Below are 18,003 nucleotides of genomic sequence, written 5' to 3'. Positions count from 1 at the left end.
CTGGAAAGAACCCAGAATTCAAATCTCTCCCATTTCATGCTTGGCACATGATAGATACTCCACAATATTTGTTTCCTTCTCTTAGCTTCAGAGGACCCTCAACTCCACTGTGGGCTTTGTTTCAACTCCCAAGGGTCTGAATTTTAGAAGCACAAATTATGTAAAGGCTCTGGATCTGATTCTCATAACTGATCCCATTTGTGGTCAGGTCAGAGTCCCTTTCCCCCTTTGTCACAATGGGATTGGCCTGACTACTTAGCTGACAATCGTTCTATCCCATAGCTCTTCAAATTCATTTAAAGACCCTTTAGACCCATTCTTAAGGCATTTAGGGAAGATAATGTGATATTTTTCTGGACATAAATACACTCTGGACAGCCAAGAGCCCAGGATTAATTTCCAACTAAGTGTGACATCAGTCAGTAGCAGGATAGGGCTTTTTTCTATTTCCCCTGTAGAACTTGCCCACCCTTTCATGGAGTGCCTTTGAGGAAGTACCATAAGCACCATTGTAATGATAGAAGGAGTAAAAAAAAAAAAATGTAGGAGGAAGGGAGAAGGGAGTGTGATAAAGATAGCTGTTCCAGAATAGCATAAGAGGTGCTCAAAAAGGTGGAGGTACCCAAGTCACATCACCAGGGGCTTAACTGTCATAGGAAGAAAAAGCATCTGTAAGATCTCAAGGCATAGGAATCCTCCAGACCTGTTGGCAACTGCACAGGGCAAAGTAGCTCGGACTCAGTGTTTGGCCTGAAGCTCTTGTATGAGAGAATTAGTATGAGGGGAATTGAGCCAGTTACAGGAACAATGTACATAGGGTGGTAGGAGTCAGTATGGCTAGTCACAAGGCCAAGGGACATAAGTTTCCAACCAAACAGGTTACACTGCATTGAAGAATCTAAAAATTAGTGGTAGATAACATTTGGGAAAATCTTAAATGACAGTGCATGATTGATCCATCAGCTCTGACTGGGTGTGTAGAGAAGATTCTATTCCTGAATAGCAACTGAGGCAGATGCTACCACCAACAGCAACACCACTACTGCTTCTACTACTATGACTGGTTAATATTAATTGAGCATTTATTAAGGGCCAATCACAGTTATTTGGTTGAGACAAAGTTTCCCATAGTGGTTGAGACATGAATATGGATAATAGTGTTTGAGTTCCTTCCACAGGAATTTTAGGCCAGGGTCTTATCTACAATGAGTAGCAAAAAAGAGACAGAGAGCAAAAGAGGAAATCAGGCTTTATTTAGTCCTTCTAATACAATAAGGGAGATAGAATTCTGAGTCCTGCAGGATGATAGTAGAGGTGGAGAAAAGTTGAGGAACAGTTAAGACTGAGGTTGTTCCTACCCTACCTCATATCTTAGTGGCTCTGGGAACTATAATAGGTTGGTAGCATCATAGGACCCAGGTGGGAGTAGCTGAGTAAACAAAAACCAGTTCTCACAGGCGTGTCAATCGCTAGGAAAGGGCCAGCAGAGAGAACACTACTGCTTAGCTTTGTTTTCCAGGACCAGGAAAGCCCTCTTCTGCAATCTTAATTTTAGGCACTTTCTTTTGGGCAATTTGAGGGCTTGGTCTTCAGGAAATGGGCTTCCCAGAGAGTCAGAGAAAGTAATACAACTCCAATGCACACCAAAACAGGGAGATCTATCTCATGCAGAGGCTACCAAGTGGAAATTCTGCTCTGGAGAAAGCATTCCTCGGGCCAACCCATGTTGACCCCATTCACATGGACTGACAGTCTCCTTTTCTTCCAGCCTATGAAAAAAGATTGGGCACCTTCACTTTGCAGTCCATTGGCCCCATAAAACCCATTAAGTCTAAATTTAACCTACTCTTTCAGAAAGTTTACCTGTGCTGACTTGGGTCCCCAGAATTCTAGGACCTGAGGGCAAGCTTAGAGAATCAACGGTGCAAGGGAGTTTTAAATCAACTTGGCCTCAATGCCTCCTCTAGAAGAATTTTCTAGGTCTGGTGGAAGCCACAAGGGGGTTAGTTAAGGGAATAAATCCCAAATTCACCATTTCTGGGGAAAATGGCATAACCATTCTGTGCTTCAGTTTTCTCAGCTATGAAACGGAGCTAATACCACTACTTACCTCAATGAAATAGTATCAGGATAAATTCAATAAACCCATTCAAAAGAACACAGAGACACATTTGGCATATAGTATGTACTATATAACTGTTAGCTCTTCTGGTCAAGTTATACGGGGAGTACATATCTCACATGGGGTTTTTGGGGAAACTGCTTCTCCCCATTCCTAGATAGAAAGAGATTGGTCACCAGCATCAAGATGACATCGGCTTCCAAAGAGCCCCCTTTGCACTCCAGCTATGACTTTCTTTGTTGTGCTGCCAATTGTGTCTGAGTGTAATTGAAAGATGGGAAAAACTGAATGGCACCAGAGTTTCTAACTGCCATGTAAGTGGGATGCAAATGGTAATTTTTTTTCTTCCTCAGAATGAAGATCTTGACAACCATGTGTCTTTATGCTGAAAGGCAGGGCTTCTGTAGGTAGCTGCTCCATGCCTGTTGTAAACAATATTATAAACTCCAAGAATACTTTATGTCCTAATATTTAGAATTCTGATTATATGGCAAAAGAGATGTTGAAGATGTGATTAAGGTTACTACTGACTTTAGAACAGGGAGACTATCCTGGATTATCTGTGTGGACCCAATGAAATCACTGCAACAAAAAATAAGCCCTTAACAGCAGAGGCAAAACAGGAAGTCAGAGAGATGTAAAAGGGGGAAGCAAAAGGATTTTACATGCCATTGCCAAAGAAATGATGACCTCACTCCTACAAAGAGGGACTAAATTCTGCCAACAACCATTGAGCTTGGAAGAGGATTCTGAGCCCCAAATGACAATCACATCTCCAGCTGATATCTTGAGACCCTAGGAAGAGGATCCAGGCATACTATTCGGAACTTCTGACCTATAGAAAGTGTGAGATAATAAATGGATGTTGTTTTAAGCTGTTAAATTTGTAGTCATCTGTTACAGCAGCAACAGAAAACTAATACAATGCTCTCTGAGCCTCAATTTGTACAACTGTCAAATGGGGGCAAAATGCCTTCTCCTGCCTACCTTTTGGGGCTGTTATGAGAACAAAATGATGGATCTAAGAGGGCTCTGCAGTTTCAAGTTATAAAACTGTTAGAAAACAGAGAAACAGAGAAAAAAGTTAATCTGTTTTGAAGTAATTGGATTAAAACAATTGAGAGCTTAGAGCTGACATTTCTCAGAAGTGCTGAGAGTTTGGAGGGTTGCTTCTCCTATCCTAGAGAAGCAGTACAATATGGATGAGATCAGAAAACCTAGGTCCAAGTTTATTTTCTAAACTTGTATGTCGTTGGTCATGTTTTGTCACCTCTCTGAGCCTCAATAAAATGAGGGTAATCATCTCTGGTTTGCCTAGATGATATGGTTGTGTGAGGGTTAACTGAAGCAATAACTGCAAACATGTGATGGTGACAAAATACCAGGATGGAAGGCCTATTACCTCTCCCCAGTGTGTGCCCTGCTGCTGGAAGCAGATATCTTGATTTGGGTAAACTAGTCACCCAAAGAAGGTAGAATTGAACTCTGAGCATCTGTTTTCAGCTATTGTCTCTGGTACATGGCCTTAGACAAGTCCCTTCTCCTCCCTGGGTCTGTTTTTTGATTTTAAGAGTTTATATTATAGCCAGTTGTCTTCAGCTAACAGGTATCAAAATCTGGAGAGTGGCAGATAGGGGATAAGTAGAAGTTTTCCCCCTTTTTAAAATGCCCCTTCTACACTCAAAAACTATCCTCTAAAATCCCAACTCAGGGGAATTACTTCATTAAATCATGCTAAGTAAGCCCTATGTAGGATATAGGAGTTGATTCCCAAGTATGTGATTTTAAGCAATTGATTCTCATATTCCACATTTTTCAAATTAAAAATTTCCCTACCCAATTGCAAGCTGGTTAACTATAGTCATGGCTTTCCTGGTTCCTTTCATTGCCCATTAATGTTGTTTTGTCATGACTGTGAGATTTTCTCTCAGAATAACCTATCTTATATGAACTGAAGATGTTAAACTAGGGCCAGACAAAACCCTCTAGTTATCCATGTTTTAATTAAATGTAAGCTGTAGAAAAACCCATAGCTGAGAATAACAGACCATCAAAACTTAAAAGTACCTTTGAGACTACCTTGTTTAAAGATAATTTGAGACTTAGAGAGAGCAAGGTACTTGCTGAACATTACAGAGAGTCAGTGACAGAGGCAAATCCAGGCTCCCCTACCATGGCTTCTGAAAGTAGTTCTTTCCACTGCCACATGTTGCCTTTCTACTGCCTTTAATGGTCAGAAATTTGAAAATCAAGTGATTTTCAGTTTTTTTCCCCAGGCTAGTTTCACTGTTCTTTGAAGTGGAGAAATTTCACTTACATGTCATCAAAGTACAAGGCCATGTACAAAATAGTGAAGCAGGCAGCTATGGACACAATCTTTGTACACACTCTCAACATACCAGAATGGTCTTATCCACCATTTTTGGTCTTTACCTCATCAAAAGATCTCCTTCCTCAACCATTTTTTTGGTCNAATATTAAAATGCAGGTTCTGATTACAGTTGTCTGTGGTGGTGCTCAAGAATCTGCATTTTTAACAGGCTCCCAGGTAATGATGATGTTGAGGCTGATGATGGACCACATTTGGAGTAGCAAGATCTACAGATGTTGTTTCCATCAGTCTCATTTTTAAAGCATGTTCTCCATTTACCAACAGGATTTCTTTACTCCTGAGGGGTAGTGTGATGTATTAGAAACTGTAAGGCCTCTGTAGTCTCCAGTCCTGGATTTTTATTAATCCTTAGCTGTGTGATCTTGAGCAAAGTAATATCTCATCTCCTTGAACCTCAAGTTTCCTTATCTATAAAATGGGGATATTACCCATCATGCAGTGACGTTGCAAGGCCTGAGGAAATGACAAGGGCTTGGTGCAAAGTAGACTGCAGATTGAGAATCTAGGTTATAAAAAGATTCTGTGTCTGTATGTCCTTAGAATTGCAAAAGACAACATGAGCAGTGCGTGGCAACTAAACCATCATGTCTAATATGCTGAAAGATTGTTTCCATGAAAAAACTGTAGATATAGGCCATCAATACTAGACAGTCTGCATATTTTATTGAAAGTCACATGGATGGGCCCCAGGATCTCTTTCTTTTGTCTAATGTCACATATGTATCTCACATAGGCAGTCTTTCTAGCATATATTAATGTCCTTGGTATTAGGTGCTTCATGAAAATGAAGGCTTTTCTTCATCAGAAACATCTCTTTAAGGTATCTTGCTTCCTTCTGCAATTTTTAAATGCTTCTGAAGCTTTTTGGGATTGTAATGTGTCAAGGCCGTTTGCTTGCAGCTACGTTAAAACTAATATCATTGATCTACATTCTTTTGAAAGCATTTTTTTTCTGGCCACAGAGATAAATCTTCTACTACTTTATTCTAGTTATTACATAATCAAGAAACTTCTAGAAAAGGGAAGAATCCTTCCCCCATGAAAACCAGTTATTTTAGAAATACTCTATATGACACGAAATGAGATGCTGAATTTCACACCCCAACCCTATAGCTGGACAACCTCCCCACATTTTTTAAGCAAAAACTTCAATAACATTTCTTGTTCTACATTGTTTCTTAACTTTTGCTATCACCACAGAAAGCCTTGTAAGGATTTGACCCCAAGGTAATACATACCAGAGAGCCACCAATACCTTTTTTGCTTCTCAAACTGTATGTGTAGATATCTCCAGTCTCTTGGACTGAAAATCCACATGCTACAGCCTTGATAAAGTACATAGACACAAATAAGGATCCTTTTTAATTTGGAAAACAGCTAAGCCAAGGACTCAACAACTGCCAACTAAAAAATAAATCTTTCATTTCACAAGGTAAAATTAAATGATCCTTTTAAAACCACTACCAAATGGATAAATGGAAGGTGAAGAGAAATCCCAACTCAGAAATCTCTTTCAGTCCAGTTTTTGTTCCCCTGTAAACTAGACCTGCATCCTCAACTTCCCCTCATATGCTTGCCTTCTAGTATTTTATTAGGGAGAAAAAGCCACAAAGTCATGCCAGCTCTAGTAATAATGTAGCCTCTGTGTGGCAAAGGGAAAACAGCATGGAGTACAGTGTCAGAGGGGCCTGGATTTCAAATCACAGTCCTCTAATTTACTTTCTGTGTGAACGTGAGCCAGTTACTTTAGCCTCCGGGCCATAAATCTTTTATCTGTAAAATGAGGAAAATCGCATCTATCTGCATGATTGTTGTAAGGACAAAGGAGATTACGTACATAAAGCACTTAGAACTTAGGAGGTGCTTAATAATGTTATTACTGTCAGTTCAAGATTCATAGTTCATCCATTGACAGTTTCTCTAATGTGCTGGCCAAGGTATGTAGATAATTTCATATAGTTGTCATTCTTCAATTATCATCCCATTCCCATAGCCTCTTCTGAACGACTACCCATCCGTTAAGCCTGGGCCAAGCCAGTCTCATTCCATGACAGTGTGCCTCACCATAGAAGGTTTTGCTCTTTAAATCAGCGTGCAAAAGACAAGGCATTGAGGTTCATTTGGGGGCATTCTTTGGCTATCGACTAGGGTAGGGGCAGAACTATCCAGTTTCTGTTTCGTGACCTGCAGCCATAGTGGTGGTCTCCACTTTCTAGGCGAGGTTCTTGATCTATATATGTCCCAGCAAACACAGAGCAATCTCATGATCACATTTCTGGGACACCTATTCAACTGGGACTGTAGTGGTTTCTCTGGCTCCCAATGATCTTTCAATATGTGTCCAAAACCTACACACCCACTTGCTTTAGTTAGTCATCTAATGGGGCAGAGGAGAAAGGCCACAGCTCTGAGACCAGGGCTCAACAAGCACTTCCTGGGTGAGGCCAGTAGTCTCACGGAGATTTCCTTTAGGGTGAGTAGCAGGTAGAATGATGGCCACTTGGCTCTCTTGCTACTGGTTCTTATTAACTTGGTCTTTGAGACTGGGTAGAGCTGAGAGAGTTCTATGTGACTACCGGTACATGTCTTTATTGGGAATGGCATCAGATTTCTACTCAATAACTTCTACAAAGGCTCTCAGTGTGTTTAGCCTATATGTTACTAATTCACCAATAAACCATGTTGATATCAATCTTGAAAGTGACTATCACTTTTCAGTAACACTGTTTCAAAGGCATCTCAGAGTTGGTTTGGGAATGTGTGTATTTTATTTCTCTTACTGTTCATCCATCTCTCTTTCCTTCCTTCTCTCTTTCCCCTCTCCCCACCCATGTCTATGCTTATCTCTCAGTTCCATAGTCAGGGTCTTGCTAGGATGCAAGTAGGAAAATCCTTTCTGTCTTACTTGGCCATATTATAACTATACAGACTCTATAGACAGGCTATGGCCAAGACACCTGGGAACACAAGCAATGATACTTTCTCCAGAAGCATCCCATTAACAAAAAAGAGTCAGAGATATCTACTCAGATTTTTGACTACTCACTAAACCAGTTGTGTTTTCCTTCCTTTCCAATGACTGAGATGGCAAATGGAACAACAGGAGCTTAGGTCTTAAAGTTTTCCACTTGATGACAAATATGTGGGATTTAATAAACAGGGTAAAGGCCAAACACTCAAAATGATGACCACTAAAACCACCAATCATAAGGTCTCTTATTAGACAAGTGTTGTATAATGGAAAGAAACTTGCATGGGAACCCAGGGACCTAGGATCTTGTTTAGGCATGCTAATAACTTGTGTTGCTTCAGTTTCTCCAAAGGGAAACTGGACAGTTAGACTAAATAATTCTGGAAGGCCCTTCTAATCATATACTTAAGGTGATGTAAATAGAATCTTTTATCTCAAGTGATGTGGTTCTTAACCTTTATTGGGTCACAGGCCCATCTGAAATTCAGTAGAGTGCTTTGGAGCATCTCCCTAGAAAAAGCACATTGTCATGGAATGCTGCATATCATTTCAGAAGCTTCATGGAGTTTCTGAATGCACAGACACTGGGTTAGGAGTTGCTTCTTGGGGGAGATAAAAGACCTTATCTACAGAAGATAAACATGAAGCAACAGTGCCAGTTGCCTGGACTCAATCCATCTTAACAATTTTTTCCCAGTATTTGACCAAAAAATGGAACTTGTAAAGGACAAATACAGTCTGCCTTTTTAAAAGAACTGTTTTCAGCTTTTGTATCTTTCTCAATTGCTTGGAAATAGAGCTGTCAGGGGAAAAATAAAACAGGAAAAATAATTCAAACAAACCTAGGCTTCAACATGCAAAATATTTGCAGATTTGTCCTATGTGGCTGTATATAAAAACAAGAAGGCCAACTTTTTTAGTCCACATGAAGAAGTTGTGGTTGGCATCACTCCTGCTGCATGCTGTCTCGCCCAATAGGAGCAGACAGGATCTTGCTAATATATTGCAATGCCAGAACTTCAACCTGGTACCAATGTCCTTATCATCACTAAGAGACATGTTAAGATTCTCCAATGTTCAGCAAACATTCCTATTCTTCTACTTCCACGGTAAGCAATGGTTCGAACTCAAATAGCTTTTACTTTAGGGTAAGACCTCTGAGATCAGTCTTTAGCCCCCAGTCTTTCAGAGTTCCATGGTCTTTTGAGGAGGCAGGAGATTCATAGAAGAGTTGAAAACTAAGCTCCTTTCTTCAACTCAGGTCAGTAGATAGCTTGGTTTCTGCAGTCTGGCTTGAGGGAGTTCAACCATTCACAGTCATATAGTAGCTCAACGTAGATCTTCAGAGGGAATGAAGACAGAATACCTAGGAGAAATAAACCTGTGTCTAAGACATGTGCCCCTTATTTTATAGCATCCTAGAACCTGAAAGTGCAGGGCCAAGAAGGAGCTGCTCTCTTCAGCACAAAATGACTCCGCACACAAGGGTTTGAAGAAGACACTTCCAGAACCTGTGGAAGATCCCCTGAGGCCAAGGATTTCAAAGCCTGAAATGGAAAGAAGAGAGTAGGTAATTAGCTAGGACCGGTCAAGTATTTAACAGCCACTGAGGAGTGACACCTTTCTTGGTAGGTAGCTAACCATATAATTGGTAATAGAGGCTGTCTAGCAAAAGGCCCTTACAACTCAGATCGCTTGAAACAGGCCTAAGATGGTGCTATAATCAGGGCTGGAAACTGTCCATTTGACTTCAACTCTAATCTCCCCAATGTCCACAGGAGATGAAGCCGAAGGTAGCCATTGCATTTATGGTACTATAACTCTGAACTGCTTTTCTGAGACTTCACCTCCATGAAAGCTGATAAGGAAAAGCTCATCAACCCATGAGGGACTGGCAGTGATAGGAAAAAAGAAGGCTTGGGGGCAAATGGAAAGCTCTTCTCCAGATAGCCAGATGTCATTTATGTTTATATTGGTTCATGTCATGTCAGCAACCTGACAGCCAATTAGAACTCCTAGGTAGAGAAAAAAAATTTCCATGATCTCTGTGGCTTCTGTGACCTTACCAAGTTACTTATCCCCTATGAACTTCAGTTCCTTTTTTTAAATTTATTTATTTATTTTGAGAGAGAGAGAGAGAGAGAGAGAGAGAGTGAGCGAGCGCAGGGAAAACCAAAGCGAGAGAATCCCAAGCAGGTTCTGAGGAGCCTGATGTGGGGCTCATACTCAGAAACCATGAGATCATGACCTGGGCTGAAACCAAGAGTCAGATGCTTAACTGAAAGAGCTACCCAGACACCACTGAACCTCATTTCCTTTATCTGCTGAGTTAAAATGCATATTGTCATCCCTATTCTGGCATTTGATATGGATCAAATAAAAGAAGTGAAAGTATTTTGCGTTAAACAAATATACAGGACTAAGGATAAAGGTTTCGGGGCTAAGACTTAAATAGTGATTTGTTCTAAAGGTGTGAAGTCTTTACATGATACTGAAGTGGACTCATGGTACTTGCTATAATACCAAAAGAGAGCTTACTGATCTTCTTATAAACCCAAAGAATGTCAGAGCTAGACAGTTCCAAACTTTTCATTGTACAGACTGGGAAACTGAGGCTAAGAGAATGAAATGCACTTGCCCCAAATGTCACAGTCTAGGATTTCTAATGAATTTTATGCAAAGGCAACTTGTAAAACCATGCTGTTGTTTGGTGGGAGGAGAGGAAAAGGAAAGAGGAAGGAGACTTAAAAACACAGGGAACCTCAGAATTAGAAGGCAGTAGATGTAAGGGTCATGTAATTATAGGTTAATCAACTGAGGCATGGAGGGAGCTTCTACCCTCTGGACTCTCAAGACTAAAGTCCTCAAAAGCTCCAATCCCATAAAGAAGGTTTATGTGTAACAAGGTTTTATAATCAGGGGTGAAGAATACATACCTGAGGCCTCAACTCTCATCTCCAGGAAGCCTGCCTTGAGAACTGTAGATAAAGGAGGAAAAATATTTCACTAAGTCTCTAGAAATCAGAACTGGAAAGGCAAAGGAAGGGGTTGGGTGACCCTTCCAGGCCAGTGTCAAAGAGTCCATTTGAAAAATGGGAAGTAATTCCATCCAAATGTTTCAAAGCATCTAGATCTATGCTTATAAGTTGGGCTACCTCTCTGGCAGTTTTTGAAAGCCCAGTAACCCAGATACAAAGACATCTCTCAGGTGTCAGAATAATCCTTTTAGTGATTAGACAATGGGAGGCTAGGGGAGCCCAGAGAAACTGGTCCTAGACCAAAACCTATATTCTGTGATTATCTCTAATAGGGAGAAGGACAAGGTGGAATGACAATTGCCATTCAAAACATGAATCAACCTTTGCCTTTAAGACCAAACCAACTTTCCCCAGCACACACACTCCCCCCCTCCCAATGTCTTTCAATCAGTATGAAATTAGCCTTGTCTGGGAAGAGCTGGAGGGAAGAAACAATCCTAAAGAATGAAGGCCTATATAGTGTTGCCAGAACATCCCAGACAAGTAGGTGGAATAACAATAGGGCTATTTTCATAGCATTGTTTTTCTTTCCTTTCCTAAGTCTATCCATACTTACTTCCTGAGTGATCTTACTCCCATTCATGGTTTAGATCACCACCAAGTACTGAGAACCCACCAAAGGGCCACTATTCACATTGTACTATATGTAAGTGTCCCATGAAGTTGCACAGTGGCTGTAATCAACAGTTCTATCCCTAAATCTCTGTGGGTTCAACCCCAACTACTAGTCTAGGTTGAAGTTACCTACTGGACGTTCCTTCTTTTATTTTTTATTTAAATTCCAGTTAGCTAACATACAGTATAATAATAATAACTTCAGGTGTACAATATAGTAATTCAATACGTCCATAAAACACCTGGTACTCATCACAAGTGCTTTCCTTAATCCCCACAATCTATTTACACCATCCCCACCTTCTTCTGATAACCACCAGTTTGTCCTCTATAATTAAGTTTATTTCTTCATTTGTCTCTCTCTCTCTCCATTTCCCCACATTGCTTGTTTTGTTTCTTAAATTCCACATATTAGTGAAATCATATGGTATTTGTCTTTCTTTGACTTATTTTGCTTATCATAATACTCTCCAACTCCTTGCATGTTGTTGCAAATGCAAGATTTAATTCCTTTAACAACTGAGTAATATGCTATTCTATATATACTGTCTCTTCATTATCTATTTTTTCATCAGTTGAAGGACATTTGGGCTCTTTCCATAATTTCACTATTGTTGATAATGCTGCTATACAATGGGGAGCATGTGCCCCTTAGAATCAGTATTTTTGTATCCTTTGGATAAATACATAGTACTGCAGTTGCTGGATCATAGGGTAGTTCTATTCTTAACATTTTGATGATCCTACATACTGTTTTCTAGAGTAGCTGTACCAGTTTGTATTACCACCAAAAGTGCAAGAGGGTTTCCCTTTCTCCACATCTTCATCAACACCTGTTGTTCCTGGTGCTGTTGATTTTAGCTATTCAGACATGTGTGAGGTGATATCTCACTGTAGTTTTGATTTCCATTTGATGATGGGTGATATTGAGATTCTTTTCAATGTGTCTGTTCACCATCTGGATATCTTCTTTGGAAAAGTGCCTATTCATATCTTCTGCCCAATTTTTTAAATGTATTATTCTTTTTATGGATGCCAAATTTTGTAAGTTTTTAAAATATATCGTGGATACTAACCCTTTATCAGATACGCATGTGTAATTACTTCTCCTATTCAGTAGGCTCTCTTTCAGCCTTTAATTTTGTTGATTGCTTCCTTCACTGTGCAGAAGGTTTTGATTTTGATGAAGTCCCAATAGTTTATTTTTTATTTTGTTTCCCTTACCTCAGGAGACATATCTAGTAAGAAGTTGCTATGGCCGATGTCAAAGGGATTATTGCTTGTGTTCTCCTCTAGGATTTTAATGATTTCCTGTCTCACAATTAGGTCTTTGATCCATTTTGAATTTATTTTTGTGTATGGTGCAAGAAAGTGGTCCAGTTTCACTCTTTTGCATGTTGCTGTCCAGTATCCCAAATACTGACTGTTGAAGAGACCATCTTTTTCACATTGGATATTCTTTCCTGATTTATTGACCACACAGTTGTGGGTTAATTTCTGGGGTTTCTATTCTGATCCATTGATCTTTGTGTCTATTTTTGTGCCAATACCATACTATCTTGATAATGACAGATTTGTAATATAACTTAAATTCCAGAATTGTGATACTACCAGATTTGCTTTTCTTTTTCAAGGTTGCTTTGGCTATTCAGGGTCTTTTGTGGTTCCCTACAAATTTTAGGATTATTTGTTATAGCTCTGTGAAAAATGCTGGTGGTATTTTGATAGGGATTGCATTAAATGTGTAGACAGCTTTGGGTAACATAGACATTTTAACAATTCCATGAGTATGGAATGTTTTTCCATTTCTTTGTGTCCTCCTCAATTTCTTTAATCAGCGTTTTATAGTTTGAGAGTACAGACTATTTACATCTTTGGTTAAAATGTATTCCTAGGTATATCATGGTTTTTTGTGAAATTGTAAATGGGATCAATTCCTTGATTTCTCTATCAGCTGCTTCATAATTGGTCCGTAGAAATTCAATAGATTTCTGTACGCGTTGCATTTGTATCCTGCATCTATATTCAATTTGTCTATCAGTCTTTTGAGTTTTCTATATAGAATACCATGTCATCTGCAAAGAGTGAAAGTTTGACCTCTTCCTTGATGATTTGGTTGCCTTTTATTTATTGTTGCTGTATCCTTGCTGTGACTAGAACTTCCATTACTATGTTAAATAACAGTGGTGAGAGTGGAATCCCTGTCTAATTCCTTTTTAAAAAAAATTAAATGTTTTATTTATTTCTGAGAGAGAGACAGCATGAGCAGGGGAGGGTCAGAGAGAGCGAGGGACACAGAATCTGAAACAGGCTCCAGGCTCTAGGCTAGCTGTCAGCACAGAGCCCAATGCAGGGTTTGAACCCATGAACCGTGAGATCATGACCTGAGCCGAAGTTGGATGCTTAACTGACTGAGCCATCCAGGCACCCCTCCCTGTGTAATTCCTGACAACAGAGGAAAAGCTCAGTTTTTCCTCATAGAGTAGGATATTAGCTGTGGGTTTTTTGTATATGGCCTTTATTATGTTCAGGTACGTTCCCTCTAATCCTACTTTTGTTGAGGGGTTTTAATCATGAATGGATGTTGTACGTTGTGAAATGCTTTCCTGAATCCATTGACAAATCATATGGTTTTTCTTCTCTCTTTTATTAATGTGGTATATAATGTTGATTGAATTGTGAATATTGAACTACCTTTGAACCCCAGGAATTTTCAGTTTCAGTAGTTTATGTTTCTAGGAAATCATCCATTTCTTCCAGGTTGTCTAATTTGCTGGCATATAGTTTTTTCATAATATTTCTAGTGTTTGTATTTCTGTGATGTTGGTTGTCATTTCTCCTCTATCACTTGTGATTTTATTTGGGCCTTTTATCTTTTATTTTTCATAAGCCTGGCTAGAGGCATATCAATTTTATTTATTGACAGGAAGAGTTAAGATGGCAGAGTATTATGAAGATCTTATGCTTGCCTCATCCCTTGAACATTGCTAGGTAAGTATCAAACCATTCTGAACACACAGAAGAATCTATCTCAGCACTGAGAGAACAAACTACACAACTAGAGGGAGAAAAGAGGCAATACTGTGGAAGGTAGGAGGTTTGGAGATGTGATTTTGTGGGTAGAAAAGAATCGTGGGTGCTGCAGAGAATAGGGAGCCCTGATAACGAGAAAGGAGAGAGAGATAAAGGGAAAAAGAGAGAGAGAGAAGACAAGTGAAAGATAAAGTAGTATGCAGGAGATTGCACAAGAAAAACACTTCCCCAAACCAGTAACTGGGGAAAACAAGAGGGGCTGATTATAGTCAGTATTTATAAGCAGCAGAGCTGAAAGTCTGAAGTTTTAGAAGTCTGCATCATCACCAGGGTCAAGCCTGGTGGGTATAGTGGTGCTCCTGTGGAGAAGGAGGGAAAAGACCAGAAAGTAGTCAGTGTGCTCTGAGGATCTCCTGGGTCAAGCTGAGAGAGACAGTTCCTCTTCTTGGACTGCATTTGGGAGACGTGGCACTGCCTCTCAGGGGACAAAAGAGTCAGTGGTCACCATTGAGCTGTCCCACTCATTAGCATAAAGCCTGCTAAGGGCAGCTAACCAGGATGTGGGCTTTTTTGTTAAACTTTACCATAAAATTCAGCCCCTGTGTGGTCATGTGACTATTTTTCTGGGACAAACGGGTACCAGCAGAGAGCAGTCAGTCCCTCCTACAAAGGATCAGTGTGGGTCTCTGCCACACCAGGTCCCTAAAATTTGCAGTTTTGAAAAGATAAAACACAGGAGCACTGCACGTCTGGGTAGACAGAAGGTCAGGAAGCAGACAGGGTGAAGGTAGGGATCTGATGGAAGCCTGGGACACAAGAGAGGAGATTGTTCCCTCTTCTGTGAGGGCTTCCTGAACAGAGGTGGAAGCAAACTTCCCTCTGGAGAAGAGAGTGGGCTAACAATATTTTATATCCATCACATGAGCAGTGAGGGACATCAGCTAGTGAGTGGCACAGCCCACACAGCAGAGGATTGAGCTGCTTATGCCAAGTTCTGCCCCCTGAGTTCTGCAGTTATCTTTACTAGGGAAATTATGACCGAAAGCCAGAGCAGCAGTTGGTTTTTGCCCCAGAAGATGAACACAACCTCCCTGCTCTGAGCTGTCCATGGCCAGGAGCTTCAGGGAGTGTCTCTGGCGTGTGCTGCATGTTTTCTGTTGTGTTTCAGGTGCTCCCTCCTTCGGGCCAATCCTCTGCAGACATTCTCCTTGCCTACATTGGGCAGTGTTTGGCCCCTAGTCTGAACGTGGTGAGGTTAACTAGGTGTGCTCTGGTCTGCTTGTGAAATGAGACCTGATGCTACTTCCACTGGAAATGAAGCCCTGCAGAACTCTCTGGTCAGGAGATGTGGTGTGGACAGGGGTTTCTGCTGGTTCTCTAAGGGAAGGAGCCCACCATGCTGTGATTGATATAAGCTTGACCCAGAAGGGCAGCACCTCCAGAGTGCAGGGGTGTGGGACCTGGTGCAAGCAGGCTAGGAAGCTAGTGTTGGTGCTATGGTGCTTATTGCAGGTGGCTCTGTGTTTATGCTGAGGGGTGTGAATGGGGAGAAATGGCACCAGCTATCTCCCTTGCCCTTGGAGAGGTGCCTCCATGCACACTGCCTCTTAGGGAAGCACTCTGAGAAGAGCATGTCCCCGTTATGTCCCAGGTGTTTTTCAGATAGCTCTTTCCACAGTATCAGACTCTGGGGTGTATACTGCATTCTTTCCAGGAGCAGCACAGTGCCGCCTAGCCTCTATCACAGTGAAGTCCACTCTCCCTTAAATCTACATGATTTAAGCCCCACTGGTTGCAAGAACTAATGAAATTCAGCTATTCTCATTTTCCAAGCAAACAGCTCTGGGGAAATGTTCTCCTTGTGAATTCTTATGTGATCCTCTCTCTCTTGCCCTTCTCTGTACATACCAGCGATCCATTTCTCCCCTATATCCCCTCCCCACACTTCCCACCTTCTTTAATGTAGACTCTTTCTTCCCTTTATTTGTGATTTGTTCTGTCAGTCTTCCTGTCTATTTCTGGGGGTATTTAGGATGATTTTTAGTTATCTAGTTGTGTTTATGTGATGGATGAGCTGCAAGTCCTCCTACTCCACTGCCATCTTCCTCTCAAGCCCCACTGGATATTCCACAGGGTCTTAAAATCACTGTGTCCAAAATNCCCATCTTACTCTTTCTCCAATGCTCCATGTTTGAAAAATCAGTAAGGTCTCATTGTGTCTATTTCAAATCTGTACTTTTATTCCATTGTACTGGCAATGTCATAGATTATGGCCTCATTAACTGTTTCCATGATGATTAGCCTCCTAATTGGTCTCTCTGTCTCCAGTCTTTACTCTCCCATCTATCTTTCCCATTACTACTAGAATGATTTTCTTACAATTCAGTCATTTCGGACTATGCATTTTCATGCTTAAAAGTTCCATGACTCCTAATGGAGTACAGTATAAAAACCAAATTCCTTAGTATGTCATATAAGGTCTTTACAATCAGGCCCCAAAGTATCCTTCTGGCCTCACATCCAAGTTAAGCTTCCCTCTTCTCACCCCTACACTGTACCAAAGTGAAACTTACTGAACTTGTCTTGCATAGGCTGTCTGCCTTGCTGAACCATCTTCCCTTCCTTTCTCTTCTTGACGAACCACTTCTCATTGTCATTTGAGTTTTAAAATTTTTATTGGTCATAGAAAGATGAATGAGGAAGTCAGGTGATAAATGTCAGGCTACACAGTCAGGGGTACAAATGATGGAAGCAAAAAGGAGGATAAACAAAGGATAAACAGATGATTATTTTCATCAGAGATGAGTGAAGAGCTTGTCAACAATAGATCTATTGTCTATAGATCTTGTCTATAGATCATATTGATGTGCCTAGTCTGAGGCCAGCATATAGATGTACTAATGCAAGTGGGGGTTACAAGGTGGGAGCCTAGACAGACATGGTGGTTTTTTTTTTTCTATGTTGATGCTAAATGCGAGGAACCTGTGGGTACAGAGTATGGTTCTATGGCTCATGACACACTGTAGGACAGGTGTATCCATTTTGGTCTTGCCCACACCCCTGCCAAGATGGAATCTGGGAATAAAGAACAGAATTAAATCTAGGTTCCAGAAGTCTAAACATAGGATAAGTAGAGTGGTGCTCTAGCTTGAGATGCCTGGTTTGGCTACAGCCCTCTCATGTTGTAAGTTAGTCCAAGAATTCCCTGAGCAGTAACTGACATAGCTCAGACAGTAGTCACCAATCTTTCCATACTCTCAACATCAGTTTGGCTATAGTTTCTCTTTAGTAACTGGCCTGCCATGAAGATTCTATTGGACTTTGTTCATGCCTCTTACGAATTCTCTCTCATTGCCTTGGTTCCCTGTCCAGAGCTACCAATGAATTCTTTATATGTTTTGGTGTATTTCTGCTCATCTTTTAAGCTCCAACTTAGATATCGCTTCCTCTAAAAAAGGTTTCCTTAAAAAAATTTTAATGTTTGTTTATTTTTGAGAGTGAGAGAGGCAGAAGGTGAGTGGAGGAGGGGCAGAGATAGAGGGAGACACAGAATCCAAAGCAAGCGCCAGGCTCTGAGCTGTTGGCATAAAGCCCAACATGGGGCTTGAACCCAAGAACCTGAGATCATGACCTGAGACAAAGTTGGATGCTAACCAGTTGAGCCACCCAGGCACCCATTTAAAAAGCTTTCCAGGTACAGTATCATGTCTTCTGCGAAAAGTGAAAGTTTGACTTCCTCTTTGCCAATTCTGATGCCTTTGATTTCCTTTTGTTGTCTGATGGCTGATGCTAGGACTTCCAGCACTATGTTAAACAACAGTGGTGAGAGTGG

General features: G+C 40.7%; 1 protein-coding gene across 1 annotated transcript in view; it reads right to left on the bottom strand.

The window, feature by feature from the left end:
* Positions 1 to 4,832: 4,832 nt before the first annotated feature.
* OPHN1 (oligophrenin 1) overlaps positions 4,833 to 18,003 on the bottom strand; it is a 404,963-nt gene continuing 391,792 nt past the window's right edge. The window contains 2 exon segments of the mRNA XM_077769252.1: positions 4,833 to 9,032; positions 10,422 to 10,463. Of these exon segments, the coding sequence (XP_077625378.1) occupies positions 10,430 to 10,463 (34 nt within the window). The 3' untranslated portion in view covers positions 4,833 to 9,032; positions 10,422 to 10,429.

The sequence above is a fragment of the Crocuta crocuta genome, unplaced genomic scaffold (assembly GCF_008692635.1).
Source record: "Crocuta crocuta isolate KB4526 unplaced genomic scaffold, BGI_CrCroc_1.0 scaffold1012, whole genome shotgun sequence".
Classification (NCBI taxonomy): Eukaryota; Metazoa; Chordata; class Mammalia; order Carnivora; family Hyaenidae; genus Crocuta; species Crocuta crocuta.
Note: the sequence above shows the minus strand (reverse complement) of the source record. Positions and strands in the feature narration are given on the sequence as shown.